We start from the raw sequence: 18038 nt of genomic DNA on the forward strand, positions 1-18038 counted from the left end.
TCCCTCGTCCTTGTTTTCCTCAATAGTCTCCTTCAACTTCTGACTGGTAGGCCGCCGAACGTCGACGGGGACATAATTGCGGGTTAAGTGTGGTAGATGCAAGAGAACGGCAGACTACAAGAAGACCTGGTAGTAGTAGTAGTAGTAGTAGTAGTAGGTACCTATGTGCTATTAGGTACCTTAGGTACCTTAGTCACTTGAAGCGATCGCCGTTGTAGAGGAGAGTCGCGCTAGCCTGAATGGGCACTAGACTTGGCAGTGGCTGCTATACTAGGACTAAGGTTCCCCGTACTACTGGTGCGACTAGGTACATACTACGGAGTACTCCGTACTAGTAATTGCGGCCCTAGGTCACATCCACGGTGGCAATATTATCATTGTCCATCATGATGGGAGAAGCTGACTACATGTAGGTTCCAACCTTACCTGATCAGGGCTTACTCCATACATGTACCATGTAGGGACAAGTTTAGTACGTGTTGTACTGGCTAGGAGGTACGCAGAAGCCAATGAGGTCCATCACCCTTTATCGTGGTGACACGAGGATATGTAGCAATATCAAGTCGCGATCACGCAACTCACCTAGGGACATGTACGTTCTACAAATCGTCCCGTCCTCTTGGAAACGAGATCGCCTCTCCAATAACAAGATGCCGGGGAGAATCCAGACCCTCCATGTCGCGGGCTAGAACGCGGAATGAAAAGATATGAATGATTTGTGCATGCTGCTTTTCTTCTTCTCGGACGGCATGGTCTAAACGCCGTGGCCCAAGAGAGCATGCATGCAAGACACAACTGATGACTGACCGAAGTCCATGCCCAATGCTGACCAATTCGCCAGCCGCGTGGAAGATGGCGACATTTGGCATATGTTGACACAATAATGCCAATTACCCTTCTAAACGTATCAACTACCTGGTACGCGACGACCGACTGCGACGGCTGGCGTGGGCTGGCGTGGGCGGCGCGGGCGGTACAGGCTAGAGCCCTGAATACTACCGAGATGCAATCCCCAGTTTCACAGGACTTCGTAGACAAGAATCTGTACCACCACCCGAACCTGATCAAAGCCCACCACACAACGCTACAACTGCTGAGGTGTGGGCGGTGGCGTTGTCAGCCGTTCGTAGCCATGATTAAGACTCCATAAGTTGCAGAGACCTTTGCTTCGCCTCCGCCAGACTGCAGATGTCTCGAGTACCAGTTGGAATGACACAAATCCACCAACGCCTCCTTCCCGTAGACCGTCCGGTTTGGCACGGTGCCAAAGGTCGAGGCAATGGACGTGTTCTCAAAGGGTGAGGACAAGGCTGAGACATCGGAGAGGAACGGGCAACAAATGGCTGTCGCGCAGGACGTGTTCGCGTGTTCTGTTATGTATGAGGATAGAGCAGCTGACTGCTGCCGGTGAGGTCCAAAACTTGCGTATCAGGAGATCGACCCACGGGAGGAGACCTCACAGAGGAAATGACCACATCTCACCGATTAGACCATCATCCCACTGCCACCGCCTACAGGGGCAACTGCACCAAATCGACCATCACCTTCATCCACGCCTACCCCTGTACCGGCACCTTTCGTTCCACCCTGTTTGACCTTGTGGCCACGGATCCCTTCCACTGTAGCAAACTTGCGGCCCAGTTCGCTGAGAGCCTGGATATCTTGCCCTATGAGCGAGAGCATGTTCGCCAGTGCCACGTCGTTGGATTGCGCCCGTGAAGCTGCAGCGAGAGGTTGCATGGAGGACGCAGAGTCTACGGGAGTGAGTAGTGAAAGGCGAGTAAGGAGTGCTTGGATATTGCGCAGATGCGGGAGATGAGAAGGTTCTGGGGAGGTCGGTGTCAATGGCGCGGAGTTCTGATCTGATATGTATGATGGTGGAAGCGACTGGACGAAGCTGCGCAGGAGGGATATCCGGGTTTGTAGCATTTTCACACTGTTGAGCCTGGTGGTTATATTTGCGATTTGGTCCTCTTCTTCAGGTGTGAGAGAACTGCTCGTCTCCTCGGCACCATTTGGTTCTTTCTGCCCAGACACTTCCGAGGTTGAATCCGCCCGTTGTTTGCCCTTCTTGTCCGTAGGTACTTGCTCAGCCGTCTTCGGTACAGTTGTTGATTCGTTGGGAACCCCTTCACCCATCGCCGCAGCACTGCCTGCGCCCTTGGCCACATAGTCGATGGCAATCATCTCTGTTTCATCGGTGTCGATCGTATATGGTAACTGTCTGAACTTGATCGCCGAGGACTCTTCTCCGTCAACTTGCATTGATTCATCATCCTTTGGTTGTTCGACATCGACCACACTCTCAAATATGGTGATTGGCAGTCTGCCAGTGGCGCCGTAAGGGGCTTTGACGAGTTCCGGATGTAGGGCGAGGAGAATGGCGCTGTCGTTGTAAAATGTGATTGCTTGGTGTTGCAGAGGAATGAGTTCGGGTAGAGGCCCGTCCGGGGGACAGAGTGTGTACCAGCCAACAAATTCGAGTGCAGGAGATTTATGGACGTCCTTGTCTATCAAAAGTGAGCAGGGGTACTGTACGGACTATCCTTGAAAGTCTTACACTGTTGTATCCTCGTCTCCATCCATTCTGCATTGAAGCGCCAATGACCCTCTGGACTCTTGACCAAGGCTACTGGAAAGGCATGCTCTGCCGTGATCTCGCGCCCAGTCTGCTGACCAAGTAATGCACCCGCAACAGGCCCTGACTGCTTCCGTACTGAATGCCTTGTGACTTGGTCCGACACTGAGAGGAGGACAAGTGGATGCAGAGAGACGGACAGGCCACTATCGGAGGGTTTGGAGGACAGTAGAGGATTTCCGGTAGGTTGCGCCATGGGTTCAAATCTAGCGCTGACACCGAGAGGCAGGAAGCAGCTTCAGATATGAGATGTGAGTGTTCGAGATGGAGCAAGTCTGCGGAGCCTTGTGTCTAGACCACGGAGAATGAATGCGCGGTTGTCGCAGTACCACTGGTAGGTTATAGTGATCCACCGTAGTGACAGCCTGGGCCTAAACCGGGAGGGGAAAGAAAAGCGAGTCTTAGAGGCTCACTCAGAGCACGCCGTTTTGAAGGCCGCCTCTCGTAACATCTCACCACTGATAATATTACATAACGACCAGTGGTTTTGTGAACCTCCAAGCAAAGAATATTCCCTAGATTTAACCATGTTTTACATGTAGGTACGAGGTAGGTAGTTGAACTCAAGAGGGCGCGTCACACTTACTCGTACGGAGTACTAGTACTACTAGTACGAGCTCGGCATGCGGGGTGAAGAGACAAGGCTGCGATCCTCCCACTCCAACCAGCGCCACAGTATTCGTACCTTCGTAGCAGCCTTCGCACTCGCCGCCACATACTGGCACAACCTGCGCTGTCCTCAAAACATCGCAATGATCTTGACTTCCCTTATGAAATTCAGCATCAGCCTACCATAACTACGATGGACTCTCTAGTCGAAGACACAGAGACTCTTTTCACTGATGTATTCTCACACCTTGCCGCTGTCGAATCTCAACCAGGATCAGTATTGCTAGACGAGGACTTATTGAAGCGAGCAGAGCGCAACTTGGCTGCCTCTACACCAAGAGACCTGTTATGGCGGCTGCTCAGGACGGGTGAAACCCTCCTCCAAACAATCCAACAGGAGCCTCGTCCGCTCACTCGGTTGTTGGAGCAAACTGTGCACTTCATCCCATTCGATGAACTGAAGGCTACAATTTCGCCCGAGAAGCTCGAACAAGGTCTAGCCTCCCCTTCAACCTCCGTCCAACTCCTTTGTCTGGCGTATCTACGCAAAGCCGCCGACTCGCCCAGTGGCGCATCTTTTGTTGCAGCGAGCTCGAGTCTCGTGCAATGCTTGTTCACACTTTGGCTTTCGTCCGAGAATACCGAGGTGGCGGAACGCTCTTTGGAGGTCATCGAAGCACTTCTTACCGTCGATAGCCAGAATACGCTCACAGTCGAAGCAAGTGGTGATAGCCTAGGGGAGACGGCTGGTCAGGGCCTCCTATGGCGCCGCGTTTTTCATGACCCTGAAGTCTACGAGATATTTTTTGTCTGGACTTCACTCGTCAAATCCAAGCGAGACACGAAGACTAAGAAGGGCACGCAGCTTGTTACGATCTCTCAAGCTAGATTGTTTGATTTCATTACAAGACTTGCACCTTTTAACTGGCAGGCTATGACGACCTCCACCATACCAATTGTCGAGACAGAATATCTGCGCAGGAATGCTGAGAATCAGCCTTATGGCGGCATATTGCTATACGCAGCATCACACATGATCGATTCCAACGACATCTTGATGAAAGTGCTCCGGCAGGACTTCTTTCTCAAGCTCCTTGCCAGTGCCGAAGAGGGGAACAGTCGAAATATCTCCCCACGGCTGTTGGAGGCCATTCAACAGGGCGCCGGAGTTGGGTCAGCGAAAGATGTAGAAGATGACGGTATGCATCTCTAATGACAGGTCTTCTTTAGAAAGGCAAGTGTTTCGGGACAACCCACGTGCCACATGATGTCAGGCAATGGTGTCAGCTTCGAGCCACGCCTAGGCACTAGGATGATGTCGCTACCCCAAGGAGACATATCGCGAAACGAGTCATTAGTTGGCTTGGGGTATTGGTTGTACAACACCCCCATCCTCGAACCATGTCATGGCCATTTCGGGATGTGTTGGAGGCCGGTACTCCGTATAGATTGTCAGTATCGTCTCCGCGCAAACTACAAAGAATGTTGTCGAAAGTGCGCAAAGCCAGCCAAACGCTGGGCTGGGACTCCATCTTGAATGTTCGATGTGTGGAAGGAGTGGTGATGGTGGACGGAGTAGTGCCTTCAAGAAGATGGGACCCAATATAGATGTCGCTCAACTTTCCTGAACGGGCACGCTGCCAATTCAAACTTCTTCAGATCTCCAATGTCTACTGGAGGACTCAGGTACTAGTAAACAAAAAGTTCCGGTTGTGCTGTTACCACTGTTAGGTTTCTTCGTTATTTTGAGGTGTTCTACGTCCTTTTTTGATCTTTGGCTGGATTGCTGAGGGTTGAATACATCTTTCCTGGCTTTTGGCGGTGGCGTCTCTGCAGAAGCTCGTGCGCAACCACAGTTACTAAAATGGCTTCGATCTCTCGTTCAATGCACCGCCTGCTCCGAGTTCGAAGTACGCCCTCATGCCTTCCACGCCGGTTTGCTAGTTCTTCTGGCTCTAGTGCGGCAAAACTTCGCCCACGCGGACCCCAGACTCCTACCATCTCGACGCCTTTCCCTCGTCAACCGTCCGGCTCTCCAGCAGCTCGAGCCCCCAAAGGCCTTTCCCCAGAACAAGTGAGGAAGCAGTGGTACGCGACGAAATTGTACAAGACGGGCCAGCGCGCCATATACAGGCCACCGTCCCATGCTGGAATACTAGCAGCCTCATACATCATAACTGCGTCTTGTCTCGTGACCGCCGGTGCGTTGGCATTCAGCAATCTCTGGGCCTACGATACCTCATCCGACCTGCCCTGGTTCGTGAGAGTTGCATGGCGGGCCGGAATAGTGACTTTCACTTTTGTCGCCGGGTTTGCATTCCTGCGTCCGACCAGGTTGATTAGGTCCATTGACCTGGTCTCTCAAGATGGCATAGTAAAGCTCGCTGTACAAGTACGACGACCTCTACCCTTTTCCCGACCAAAGGAGTACATTATCGCCCCATATGAGTTTGAAATGGATCGCAAATTTGTACAACAGATGGATGAACCGGATTTCATGCATGATGACACTCCGAAAGCGCAGGGCATTGGATCGAAGCTTGGCCGAGCCCTCAGTCAAGCAATATATTATCCGTTTGCTGCCACACGACGACTTATGACAATGGAAGGGATGATGTCGGTGAACCTCAAGGAGGGTGACAGCGCAGTCAAGCTCGACACGCAAGGGAAGTTCTCCCACGCCGCGACAGACATTGTAGAAATGGGCACCATCAAGATTTAATGCACGCTGCTATGAAGCTGGGGCGTTTCATAAGTGGTGCGCGGCGCACTGATGATGCATCCAACTAAATGAGTATCCTTGACCCAACACCATGTCGGTGGGAATCATGGAGACTAAGAAGGTCTCCACCTCCCCTGGACCCCGAGGCCAGGCGAAGCAGCGCAGGCCTTCCGACGAGGCGTCGCGCAGGATTCCTTATTATATGGCAGAGTAGCCACGTGTGAATGGTCTTGTGGCGCTCTGCAACGTGCATGAGCAATACAATCCGCAGCATTACCGGCGCTCGTGCAAGGAGCAGCGGGCGAGACATGGGATGGGGTTCGGGCCCTTTGGCTATCAAAGGATCTCTTCAAAGGATGAATCTGGACTGGTACGAAGGGAATTATACCCAAGTACAGAAGTACATCATTCTCGAAGAGCCACCCCGCAAGATCTCCAGTCGAGTGCAGAAGCACAGCCAGTACTCCGTATATTCCGTGAGCTTATCTGCTTGCGGTGATCCGTTGGGCCGATCGCAGGGGTCATTGTTCTGCAAACCAGCGCCTGTGACGGCGAAGGCATGTATGATGAGATTGGACCGAGTTGGATGGCACTCGAAGGATGAAGGCAAAGGGGTGAGGTGCAGGGTCTTGCGAGAGAGACATGAAACGCGCCGGCGGGCTCGACGGCGATAACTGCCTTGTCAATAGGGGAGGACGGCGTACCTAATAGTGTAAGTATGTGCCTACTAGTAGCAGCAGTAGCCGTATCAGACTCGGTCTTTAGCCGCTGGCGCTGTGTGACTATGTTAGACTGCGCCATACTATTCACTTTGTAAAGGAGCTACAACAACATAATACTCCTTTCCCGCGCCTTGATGAGTGCTCACCCGTCGGGCTCAACCCTGACAGGCTACGGCTTCGAATCAGCACCGAAAGTCGCCAGTCGCGCCTAACATGATTACTGGGATGACAACTCTACCGGGCCGTCGATACGGAGAGCCAGACTGGGGAAATCCCTCGATCCCTGGTGCTAGTGACTGGAAGGACCGATTCTCCCACCCAGAAGAGCATCCTGCGCTGGCCTGGTCCACCACTTGCTACGAAGAACAGAGACTTGCAAAGTACATTCTAGCTTCTCCAGCCATGTTTCAGTTGCAAAAGAAGATCCCAGAGCCCACACTCGTCGAGTAGGTCGTCTTCCATCTCCTGACGGAGCGGCGCCGCGTAGACTGACCCAGCACAGCTTGGCCAACAAGACAGATGTGATCAAGGTCATTGTGGGACGCGACGAGAAGGCCACCTGGGTGCTGCATGAGGCCCTGTTCACCGCGGCGTCGGCATTTGCAAAGGCAGCGTTATCACACCCATTCGCGGAGCATGAACAACGGACCATCACACTGCCTGAAGAGGATCCAGCGGTCTTTGCAATCTTTGTGAAATACCTGTATGTTCAAGTCGTCCGTCCTCCTTCGATGGACACGACCCTTGCACTTTACGTGCTTGCCGATCGACTCCAGGCCACTGCGCTCTGCAAAATCATCTTTGAAGAGCTCTCCTTCCGCCATGACGAACTTACAGCAGAACAGCTCCAGTATGTCCTCGACAACACAGCGGCACCCGATCCCCTCCGGTATGCCTGCATGCAGCGCGTCGTCCGAGAGATTCAATGCAGATCCAGCCTTTTGAATGGTCCGATCGCGGTAGATCTCTGCCACCATCATGCTCCAGAAATCCTGGCCATCATGATGGGAAAGTTTCAAGAGGTTATCCTTGCGCCTGTGGAGGAGGTGAAGGAGGCGGAGGTGAAATCCGACAATGCCAACAGAGTCTGCGATCCTTTCGACCACTCTGCTCTCCTCTCAGACCTGCCGAAGCTAGAAGCTCCCACCCAGAATACTTCAAACCCAGTCACTTACCCACAACCGTTACCTGCCTGGGACAACCGATCTGAGACGTCACTGGTACAGATTGACTCGAAGCTCCCAGCAGATTCTCCTGCCAGCAGCGCCCCCGTTTGACCGCCACCGCAGCCCCTGCTGCACTAAACGTTTGTGCCATGCTGTCTCAAAGAGCGCCCGCGGGCTTCGACCTTTGAGTCACACCGGCATCGGAGCCTCTCCCCAATGACAACCCCAAACACCCAGGCAGTTACGCCCTCCTTAAATGTCCTAGTCGGGCCAGACGACCATGCTAAGGTATGGACGTAGCAACACACCCCGATCGATAGAGTCAAGGCTTTCTTGAAATTTCGGAGTTGGTCTCGTAGAGGGATAGTCTATTCGGAGTCAGCCTGTGGGATCACTCATGTCTCGTGTTTCAAGCCCCTCCATAGCGGGACGACAAAGTGAAAGTGGTCTTGTTGCACAACGCATATGATGAGATGTGATGGTAGGAAGTCGGCGAAAGCAATTCCTCTAGCTAGAAGTTGTCTGTCTAGTAACGCTCCTAATCCTCTAGTTCTGTCATTCTCCAGCTCCTTGCTAATACGGACAGCCCAAAAAAAGCCTTCCCTCCCAAGAATCGATTAGAAGATCCAGGTTCTCTAACTGGGAATCGCCACTGTAGCGAATGTGAAGTGGACGAGCACCCAAAGCATCTGTTTGCCTTTCAACGAGCATTGTTCAAGGGCGCGGCAGAAGGGGGCGCCTCGCTAGTGACATAGGCCTTGCTCAAACCACCGTCGACCAGGAATTCTGTGGCGTTGACAAAGCTACTCTCGTCGCTAGCCAGGAAGACAACGGCGTGGGCCTGTTCGATGGCTTCGCCAAAACGGCCGCTCGGGAAATGGACCTCGCGGCGGTAGCGCTTCTGCACGTCATCGCCCAACCAGTCCTGCAGCAGCGGAGTGTTGAGCGGACCGGGACAGAGCGAGTTGAAGCGGATGTTCTCGCGGGCGTGGACGATGGCGAGTTCTCTGGTCATGGCGAGCACGGCGCCCTTTGAGGCGGTGTACGCGAGCTGCGGGGTGGCGGCGCCCATCAAGGCGACGAAGCTGGCGGTATTGATGATGGAGCCGGCCTTCTTCTGGTGGCGGCGCATGCTCAGCACGGCGTGCTTGGAGCCGTACCAGACGCCCTTGACGTTGATGTTCTGGGTCAGGTCCCAGACCTGCTCGGACGTGTGGATGGCGTCGTCGTCCTGCCCGTGCATGATGCCGGCGTTGTTGAACATGACGTCGATGCCGCCGTACTGATCCTGCGACTCGACCGCCGCGGCCACGTCGGATTCCTTGGACACGTCGCATTTGATCGTGCTGAGGCGTGGCGCGTTAGGGACCAATTCCTTGACCTTCGCCAGCGCCTTGGCCAGCGCCGCTTCTGAAATGTCCGCCATCAGCACCGACGCGCCTTCTTTGGCGAACAGGATCGTCGTTTCCAGCCCAATCCCACCGGCCGCCCCGGTGATGATGGCGTTTTTGCCGGCCAGACGGCCTGCGCGGGGTTGGGATTCGGCGGCCATGGTGTTGGAGAGTGTGTGGCTCGGCTGGTCGAGGACAGAGGAGGCGTGAGGAAGCGACAGAGCGTCTGTACCCAGTACTAGTACGAGTTCCGCGGTCGAATTGTGATGAGAAGGGCGTGACTCTGGACAGCTATACCGTATGCTAAGGCTGGGCCCAGGGTGGGCGAGGTTAGACTGACTCAGGCAATGGAGCCGCGATAACCGGAAGTGGGCGACGGACAAGGGCGACAAAGGAGAGCAGATTTCATTACAAGAGGATTACGGAGTTCGTCGGTACGGACCCAGGTTGGCCAAATCCCATATGGGCAGGTAAGGTAGAGAGCCCTGACCTACGATATGGAGTAATTAGTGATCCATCCAACTGCGCCCCTTCTGTGTAAGGCAGCAGGGTCATGTGACATCCGTGTCTCTCATGTCATATCATCCTAGTACCTACTGTATAGTACCTCGTGGTACGAGAGCAAGCATCCAAGATCAGGTACCAGGTAGATATCTGATAATTAGTGGCAGTACGGAGTACGGAGTAGATCGTTCCAAGATCTCGTCGCCATTGGATTGGCGCGCCCTCGGAGCTTGACACCGAGCTGCTTTGGATGCATGGATGGGGGCCGATAAGTCAGGCTTCCAGGGCCATGAGCCATGGGCCAAGCGAGCTTCGGTCCTTAGAGGTCGCCTAAGCTCGGGCTTAGGGGCTTAGAGCTAAGGCTTGGGCCGCTAAACCAGCCACAATCATGGGGAGCCAGGGAGCTTATCAGCAACAATCAACTACGTCTTCCTCCTCCTCCTGCTATTATGACAAGCACAAGCACCTAAAATGTAACCTGAAGTCGAGTATCGCCAATGCAGCTGTGCGACTGGTCTTGCCGTGTACAGTACAAACCGTGCCTCCCCGCTCTTTGTTCCCCTTCCATCTATAGCCTATAGCCTATAACCTTGAACTCCCATCTGCGTCCTTTGTGTGCTCTCTTTATTCCTTGTCTGTCTGCAGACCATCCCGCTTGCTCAACGTTCTCCAACCCCTCTCTGAGGAGTCGGCAGCCATGGCCAGCAACGACACAGGCGGCGAAGTCCTTACAGTCGACAACTTGGAGACCGCCCTGGCTAAGGACACCAAGGTCAAGCTCGCAGGCATCGATGTGGACGGTAAGTGCCCTATGGCCTATGGCCTGGATCTTGTGTGGTCACGTTGCTAACCAGACCTCTGGCAGGCATCCTCCGAGGCAAACTAGTCTCCAAGAAGAAGTTCCTCTCCGTTGCCAAAGACGGCTTTGGCTTCTGTAGCATCGTCTTCGGCTGGGACATGCATGACCTGACCTATTTCCGCGAACTCAAGATCAGCAATAAAGAGAATGGATACAAGGACCTCGTGGCCAAGATCGACCTGGGCAGCTATCGCCGCATACCGTGGGAGGACAATGTGCCGTTCTTCCTGGTCAGCTTCCATGACCCGGACACTGGCAAGCCCATCAGTGCATGTCCCAGGAGTCTGCTGAGGACGACGGTCGAGAAGTTGAACAAGGCCGGCTACTCTGCCCTGGCTGGTGCCGAGTTCGAGTTCTTTACATTCCGCGCCCCTCGCGATCCGTCAATCCAGACCAGTCATGTCTCCTCGGCCACAACTGCCCCCTTCCTCCAGAACAACGCCGTGAGTGCCCTCCCTCATCTCACCCAAGGCATGTTTGGCTACTCTTTGACCGACCCGATCCACAACCAAGACTGGTTTTACAGCGTCTTCGAGACCTGTGAGAAATTCCGGGTCAACATCGAGGGATGGCATACGGAATCAGGGCCGGGTGTCTTCGAGGCTGCCCTGGAGTTTGGGGAAGTCACCGAGACGGCCGACAGGGGAACTTTGTTCAAGTACGTCGTCAAGGCCATCGGTAGCAAGCATGGCATCACACCCTCCTTCATGGCCAAGCCCAAGCAAGGCCTGCCGGGGAACAGTGGGCATATGCACTGCTCCATTGTGGACAAGTCCGGCAAGAATCTCTTCTACAGAGGTGAGAAGGATCCCAACCCGCCTTACAAGGACCTCGAATACGTGTCAGATCTCGGCCGACAGTTTCTCGCCGGACTGCTGGACGGTCTCGCCGATGTCATGCCCATCATTGCACCCACCGTCAATTCCTACAAGCGGTTGGTTGAGAACTTTTGGGCTCCAGTCACGGTGTCATGGGGGTTGGAACACCGAGCGGCATCGATTCGGCTGATTGCCCCTCCGACGGCGTCTGCCAAAGCAACCAGGTTTGAAATTCGAGTGTGCGGCGCTGATTGCAACCCATCTCTTGTTCTTGCGACCATCGTCGCCCTGGGATGGAGAGGCATCGAAAAGAAACTGGAAATCAGCTTACCGCCGCTGGGCAAGGGCGACGAGGTGGGCAGTAGCACTGACAAAGGGGAACGGCTGCCCAAGAACCTCAAAGACAGCACGGCCAGATTCGTGGCCAAAGGAAGCGTTGCTCGCGAGATCTTTGGAGACGAGTTTGTGGACCACTATGGGGGCACTCGAGAGCATGAACTCCGGCTGTGGGACGAAGCAGTCACTGACTGGGAGGTAAAACGGTATATTGAGACTGTATGAGATACCCATTTCCGGTTCTGATGTTGAGAGCAAAGCAACGAATCGTGCAACAATGGTCTTGGGTCTGGCTGTCTTTCTTCCTCGCATTCCTGTGGCAGTTTGGGGGCGTTTGAACACACTGGCTATTCAGCTTTGTCAGAGACAATGGACGTTCCACACGCTGTCTTTGTTTATGCCATACTGACCACTCTACCCCAGCATCCTTTCTTCTTTTTGTTCTTTGATGATATTTTGGGCCTCGCAGACAAGGAATGACAAAGCGCATTCATGGCTTTCCTTTGCTACTATTCCTGGCCGTGGAAGAAAAGCGTGAAAATGCCCCCAGACGAACAGCGACTGCCCTTGGGTCCTACCAACCTAACATCTAGTAAGCCACCCCCCCAGAAAACCAACAGGCAATGCCGCCCGTTCTACGACGCAGTAACAGAATCAGGAAGCCGTCGAGGCTCTCCCTACCTCGCACCTCCCCCGTGCAAACTACTAACCGAGCCCTTCGAGGGTTGCAGCCCAAGAACGCCCTGGATGGCTTCATGGTCAAACTGTATGCCGAGATCCACGCTGCCGCTGTGGCCCCGATTCCAGAGAGCGACCATTCCGAGATCCGCGATGTCCTTCGCAAGGCCAGGACTGTGCGGTTCCTCGAGTTGCTGTCTGGGAAGAGCCGAGACGACGTGACGACAGCACTCGAGAGCTTCTCGTCGAGCACGAGAAGAGTGGGCAGTGTGCACCGGGATGCCATGGACATTATCAAGGTGAGCCCATCTCTCCTGCGCGATCGGCTGTGCCGGTTTCCCAGCCTTTTGCTGTTGAGCATCTGTGTGCACTCTGAGACCTTCCGCACGGCGTTGTCTCTGTCCCCAGATGCGGCTAATGGCGCCCGCAAAGCCAACGACGAACCGAGCTGGCAGCAACTGTCGGCCAAACTAGAGCAGAGCGCATCCAGCCTGGAGCTGTTTGCGAAGACGAGAGGGTTGGAATGGCGGAAAGCGCTGGGCGCTCACGAAGATGACTTTGGCGTGCTCCTCCGATCGGTCCTTCGAGACTTCGACTTTGGCCCTGTCACCCAGGCGGATTTCGGCATTGGGCCTGGCGAGCTGGATGAGATGCACGAGGTCGACGACACGTGCCCATCACACTGGGTGCTGCCGCCAGCACCCGCCCCTGCTTTCCGCTGCGCTGTTGAATACAAGGTCACTGACGACGTGATCAGGGACGGCTTTCGGATCCAAGACGACGGAGTTGCAGCGCCGCAACTCGACGACGACCAATTCGTGCAGCAGTTTGACGTTGCCCACTCGATTCTGCTGCCCAACTACGACTGGACGAACCTGGCGCCCCAGGCCGACGGCGACCCGCGCTTCTGCGGATTCAAAGACCATCCGTGCGACGTGTGCGGGCAGGAATCCTCGTGTGACTGCACGTTTGCCGACATGTGCGACTCGGCCGGGCATGGGCGTGAGGTGCTCGTCGAGCTCATGACGACGGAGCGGACGGGGACGGGCGTGCGCGCGCTGCAGGACATTCGAGCGGACCAGTATGTGGGCGAATACGTGGGCGAGATCTACCCGGCCAAACATAACCACCGCGGCGGCCACGTCACTCGCTACGAGGGCGACGCCGGGCACACGTACATCCTCGAGCTCGACATCGCGCGGGCCAGCGACTTTGTGCAGGAGACGAGCCCGAAAAGACGGCGGGGAAAGGGCAGCAGCAACGTGAAGAGCAGCAAAGGCAAAAGCAACGCGGCCTCGTCGTCATCTGGCGCCGCGGTGAAGACGACCAAGGCCGGCAAGGCCAGCAAGGCCAAACCCCGCCCCCGTCGTCCGGCCTACTTTGTCGACTCGGCCGTGCGAGGCAACTGGACTCGGTACATCAACCACTCGTGCGTGCCGAACACGCGGTTCGACACGGTCAACGTCGGCCAGCGCCACACCGTGTTGATCCGCGCCACTCGCCGCATCTATCATGGCGAGCAGCTCACGGTTGACTACGGCGACCGCTACTTCTGCCATTTCGAGTGGGGGTGCAAATGCGCCCACGCGACCTGTCGCTACTGGCGCGAGGGCGTCGGCGTCGAGCCCGACGCCGTCACGCTCAAGATGGCCAAGGACCAGGGCATCGCGCCGCAGTGGGCCCTGGACGACGATGCCGTTCCTATCGAGAAGGACAAGGACAAGGACAAGGACGGTGGTGCGGGAAAGGGAAAGGGAAAGGGCCGTAAGTGATTGATTATTGGTATTAATCTTCCGTACTTTGGTTTGCTATTTACTATTTACTGTTTACTACTTACTATTTACTACTTACCACTTACTACTTACTACTTACTATTTGCTGATTAATTACTCGGCTTCTTTTCAGGGACTGTACATACTCTGTCTACATCTATATAATACAAGGTTTACTTTCAATATTCCTTCATATTGGATCATATGATTTCGGCGTTGATCAACACATTGTCCGGTCCAAATCGTTTTCCCTTCCCTTTACGCTCTGCGCTCTATCCTAGGGCCTAGACCGAATAAGAAACGAAACGAAACGAAACGAAACGAAACGACCGGTGCGGAGCGGAGGAAATCATCAAGCCATCCAATGGCTGACGAGGCTGTGCTAAGGCTGCGGGACTGTACTTGGAGGACAGTAGACAGTGGACAATGGCAGTGGATAATGGACAATGGACACCCAACCAGACCCAGATATTACTGTGCAGGGCTGCGAGTGATGAACAATGCAATGCGGCACGACACGACTCTCGTGACCCATGTTGGTCCTCGACCTCGATCTCGATCTCAACATTGACATTGACATTGACATTGACGCGACGAGGCTGAAGTGGCTCCAACATTACTGCATCGGGTTTAGTCTCGAATCTCGAGTCTGGCTTAAACTTAAGGTCCTCGCTTTCCACCACATGGTCCTCATTTTCCTTTTCCATTTCCATTTCTCCTGGCCGGTCCAGACGTCCAAACCCAGGTACATAAGGTAGCCCGGGTCCCGCTGGGATCCTGGTCCTGGTCCTGGTCCGGCCCTGGCACTGACATTCCTGATCTCTGGTACGACGCCGACGCCGCCAACTTGGGTTGAACCCGGTTCGACTAGTACTATTACTGTCGTATTTCTTTGGTACAGCTAAAGCTACAGTACTCCCCCTCCTCCTCCTCCATCATGGCTGCTGCCTCCTCGTCCGACTTTGGCCTGTCTGCCTTCAACGCCAGCAATGTCGATCTCGGCACCGCCGATCCGCGCGATGTCATCTGCGCCCTGGCCGCGTCAGGCAACGACTACAACGGACGGCTCGGCGCCCGCATCTCGGCCCTGTTCGTCATCCTCGCCGTGTCGTCGTTCGCCACCTTCTTTCCCGTCGTGGCCAAACGCGTACCACGCCTGCACATCCCGCTGTACGTCTATCTGTTTGCCCGCTACTTCGGCTCCGGCGTCATCGTCGCCACCGCTTTCATCCACCTGCTGGACCCGGCCTACAGCGAGATCGGCCCGGCAAGTTGTGTCGGCATGACCGGCGGATGGGCTGAATATGCCTGGTGCCCTGCCATCGTGCTGGCCTCTGTGGTCGTCATCTTCCTCCTCGACTTTGGCGCCGAGCGCTACGTCGAGGTTAGGTACGGCATCGACAGCGAAACCGATATCCAAGAGGCGGTCACCGGGTACGCGGACCCCGGAAGAAAGCCGACCGATGCACAACAAGCCAGGGCCGCGAGCGTGACTGACATGCGTCGCGAGCACGATGCCGTCATGCCACACGACCATCACCTGTCCTTGTCTTTCCACTGCTCGTCCATGTACGAAAAGAAGTTCAAGGAAGACTGGGCCGATGACGAGCTCGACTCCGAGGCCTGCAAGAGTTCCTTCAGACAACAGATCGCCGCCTTCTTGATCCTCGAGTTCGGCGTCATCTTCCACTCGGTCGTCATCGGGCTCAATCTTGGCGTCGTCGGCGACGAGTTCAGCACTCTGTATCCCGTGCTGGTGTTTCATCAATCTTTTGAAGGGCTGGGCATCGGCGCCAGAATGTCCACAATCCCCTTCAGATCAGGGAGCTGGCTCCCTTGGATCCTGTGCGCCGCTTATGGCCTGACCACTCCCATTGCTATTGCCATCGGCCTGGGCGTGCGGACCACATACAACCCGAACTCGTTCACCGCAAATGTGGTGAGTGGAGTGCTGGATGCCATGTCCGCCGGCATATTGCTCTACACCGGGCTAGTAGAGTTGTTGGCCAGAGACTTTCTATTCAACCCCATGAGGACCAAGGATAACAAACGACTGGCATTCATGATCTTCAACGTCATATTGGGTGCCGGTCTGATGGCCTTGCTTGGGAAGTGGGCATGAAGAGGCAGCTGACCTGCGGCAGATGCCACTACGACGGCAGACACATAGGCATAATTCATAGCCCGCAAACTCGAGCAGTCAACCTGGATGGATAGGTGGTGTTGTCCTGGGAGAAACACCACGCTTCATGCTCGTGTTGATGGGCGTTGCTGGCTTCTTGTGCATGGTATCGGATTTTGGGGTGTCACGGCAGCTGTTAGAAGGGAAAAACAATCCAATGTTGGAGCATCACTGGGGCAAGGTCATGACTGGCACCTGGAGAAAACCTCACTGAGATAGATGGCCTTCAAGTGTCCGCTCAAGGCCTCAATCCGGGGAGCATAGCTGGATGTAGGGTGTATTTAGTGAGGACATTATTTGCGAGACGGAAGAAATGGTGGAGGAGGAGTCGTTCATTGCGTAGTGAACAAGGTATGGCAGAGTGGATGAAGTGTGATTTAGAATAAAGACAGGAAAGGAGTAGCCTAGATCACAGTATTGGCCCTGGTGGTTCGAGCGGTCCCAATCACGCACTCAGGACTGAAGAGCGCGCAGCCTTCCAGAGCAGAAACAAGCAACTCGTATTTCCCGTCCACCAGGCGATTCCGCGCAACTGACTGTAAAGATCATGCGGAATAAGCACGTAGACTGCTCCGTACACCAGCCGGGCAATCGTGTATGTGGTGCAGGCAGCGGTCAATGTGGGTCGAGGGACGTTCGCAACAAGGGCTAAGAGAACTGGTTGAAGTAAGCCTGGTTAGTATGTTCTATACATGTAGACGGTAGTCATGTTGGAAGCAGGACACAATCAAGCACCTAGTAGACTAAACAATGAACCACGGGCAACAGCAACAGCAACAGCAACGGCTTGCGCCTCAGAAGCGCAAGAGCTAACCAATGGATGCAAGCACGTCTCGACCTACCGGAGGCGGCGAAGAATGTGTACCCCTCAACCGAATTTGCGCTGGCGGCCTCCATGCGTTGGATCTGCTCGAGCTGGGCTTGGGTCAATTTGCCCTCGCGGATGGCGGCGGCACCATACTTGTTGATATCCTGGCGTGGGTTCCCGTTGTGGTCGATTCCGTGCCACTGTTTCAGCGTGCGGCTCGCCAATACGCAGTATGCGTAGAACCAGTTCCAGGCCAGAAACGCCGCAGGGCCTGCAAACGTGGTCGACGAAGTATGAAGCCCGAGGCCCAGGTAGCTTGTCGCCATGGTCGACTAGAGTCTGAGGATAGGGAGGAGACGGGAGTGTAATCACGAGAACGAACAGTCTGTGGCCACCTGAAACCGGAAACCTGACGGATGATGGAAGAACGCAGCCTGAGGAAAAGAGACTTGGAAGTTCAGCCTGCGTTGCATTGCATCCGTAGCCTTGCAGCCTGCAGCCTGCAGCCTTGCAGCACGCCAAGCACCATCTCCAACTTGAACTTCAACTCTGGGTCTGCAATGCGGAGAGCAAGTCCTTCAACTTCCTTCAGGTTTCATGGCACTGCTCGTTTCTCTGCGCCTGCTTTCCCTGCGGCCTTCCAATGTGGGTGCAATGCCCATACAGGCATGTCTCATACGCGACATGGCGCTTGCAAGTCTTTCGTAATCTATACCTGTCTCTCGACACACAGCAGCCACCGAACACCCTGACCACTCGCTCTGCACCAAAGTCCACAGGATGCATACGACACTACAGCCTCTTCAGCCCTTTTGGAAAATCGAAGGTGCAGC

The 18038-nt window shown here is 54.8% G+C and overlaps 9 protein-coding genes across 9 annotated transcripts; 6 read left to right on the plus strand and 3 right to left on the minus strand.

Annotated features, from left to right (window-relative positions):
* Nucleotides 1–1485: 1485 nt before the first annotated feature.
* A1O3_03368 (uncharacterized protein) lies at nucleotides 1486–2834 on the minus strand (the record flags this gene model as incomplete). Its single annotated transcript, XM_007733506.1, has 2 exons — nucleotides 1486–2510; nucleotides 2561–2834. The coding sequence occupies 2 exons, from the start codon at nucleotides 2832–2834 to the stop codon at nucleotides 1486–1488; spliced, it is 1299 nt and encodes a 432-aa protein (XP_007731696.1).
* Nucleotides 2835–3440: 606 nt separating this feature from the next.
* A1O3_03369 (uncharacterized protein) lies at nucleotides 3441–4460 on the plus strand (the record flags this gene model as incomplete). Its single annotated transcript, XM_007733507.1, has 1 exon — nucleotides 3441–4460. The coding sequence occupies one exon, from the start codon at nucleotides 3441–3443 to the stop codon at nucleotides 4458–4460; it is 1020 nt and encodes a 339-aa protein (XP_007731697.1).
* Nucleotides 4461–5111: 651 nt separating this feature from the next.
* A1O3_03370 (uncharacterized protein) lies at nucleotides 5112–5969 on the plus strand (the record flags this gene model as incomplete). The annotated part of the gene is made up of 1 exon (XM_007733508.1): nucleotides 5112–5969. The coding sequence occupies one exon, from the start codon at nucleotides 5112–5114 to the stop codon at nucleotides 5967–5969; it is 858 nt and encodes a 285-aa protein (XP_007731698.1).
* A 935-nt stretch (nucleotides 5970–6904) lies between these two features.
* On the plus strand, nucleotides 6905–7968 carry A1O3_03371 (uncharacterized protein; the record flags this gene model as incomplete). The annotated part of the gene is made up of 2 exons (XM_007733509.1): nucleotides 6905–7137; nucleotides 7194–7968. The coding sequence occupies 2 exons, from the start codon at nucleotides 6905–6907 to the stop codon at nucleotides 7966–7968; spliced, it is 1008 nt and encodes a 335-aa protein (XP_007731699.1).
* A 589-nt stretch (nucleotides 7969–8557) lies between these two features.
* Nucleotides 8558–9409, minus strand: A1O3_03372 (glucose 1-dehydrogenase; the record flags this gene model as incomplete). Its single annotated transcript, XM_007733510.1, has 1 exon — nucleotides 8558–9409. The coding sequence occupies one exon, from the start codon at nucleotides 9407–9409 to the stop codon at nucleotides 8558–8560; it is 852 nt and encodes a 283-aa protein (XP_007731700.1).
* A 1040-nt stretch (nucleotides 9410–10449) lies between these two features.
* On the plus strand, nucleotides 10450–11990 carry A1O3_03373 (glutamine synthetase; the record flags this gene model as incomplete). The annotated part of the gene is made up of 2 exons (XM_007733511.1): nucleotides 10450–10552; nucleotides 10618–11990. 2 exons carry the CDS (start codon nucleotides 10450–10452, stop codon nucleotides 11988–11990), a joined length of 1476 nt encoding a protein of 491 aa, XP_007731701.1.
* A 398-nt stretch (nucleotides 11991–12388) lies between these two features.
* On the plus strand, nucleotides 12389–14215 carry A1O3_03374 (uncharacterized protein; the record flags this gene model as incomplete). Its single annotated transcript, XM_007733512.1, has 1 exon — nucleotides 12389–14215. One exon carries the CDS (start codon nucleotides 12389–12391, stop codon nucleotides 14213–14215), a length of 1827 nt encoding a protein of 608 aa, XP_007731702.1.
* Nucleotides 14216–15152: 937 nt separating this feature from the next.
* Nucleotides 15153–16337, plus strand: A1O3_03375 (uncharacterized protein; the record flags this gene model as incomplete). The annotated part of the gene is made up of 1 exon (XM_007733513.1): nucleotides 15153–16337. One exon carries the CDS (start codon nucleotides 15153–15155, stop codon nucleotides 16335–16337), a length of 1185 nt encoding a protein of 394 aa, XP_007731703.1.
* A 505-nt stretch (nucleotides 16338–16842) lies between these two features.
* Nucleotides 16843–17531, minus strand: A1O3_03376 (uncharacterized protein; the record flags this gene model as incomplete). The annotated part of the gene is made up of 2 exons (XM_007733514.1): nucleotides 16843–17054; nucleotides 17240–17531. 2 exons carry the CDS (start codon nucleotides 17529–17531, stop codon nucleotides 16843–16845), a joined length of 504 nt encoding a protein of 167 aa, XP_007731704.1.
* Between the last annotated feature and the right edge of the window lie 507 nt (nucleotides 17532–18038).

The sequence above is a fragment of the Capronia epimyces genome, assembly GCF_000585565.1.
Source record: "Capronia epimyces CBS 606.96 chromosome Unknown aczIQ-supercont1.3, whole genome shotgun sequence".
In the NCBI taxonomy this organism is placed as follows: Eukaryota; Fungi; Ascomycota; class Eurotiomycetes; order Chaetothyriales; family Herpotrichiellaceae; genus Capronia; species Capronia epimyces.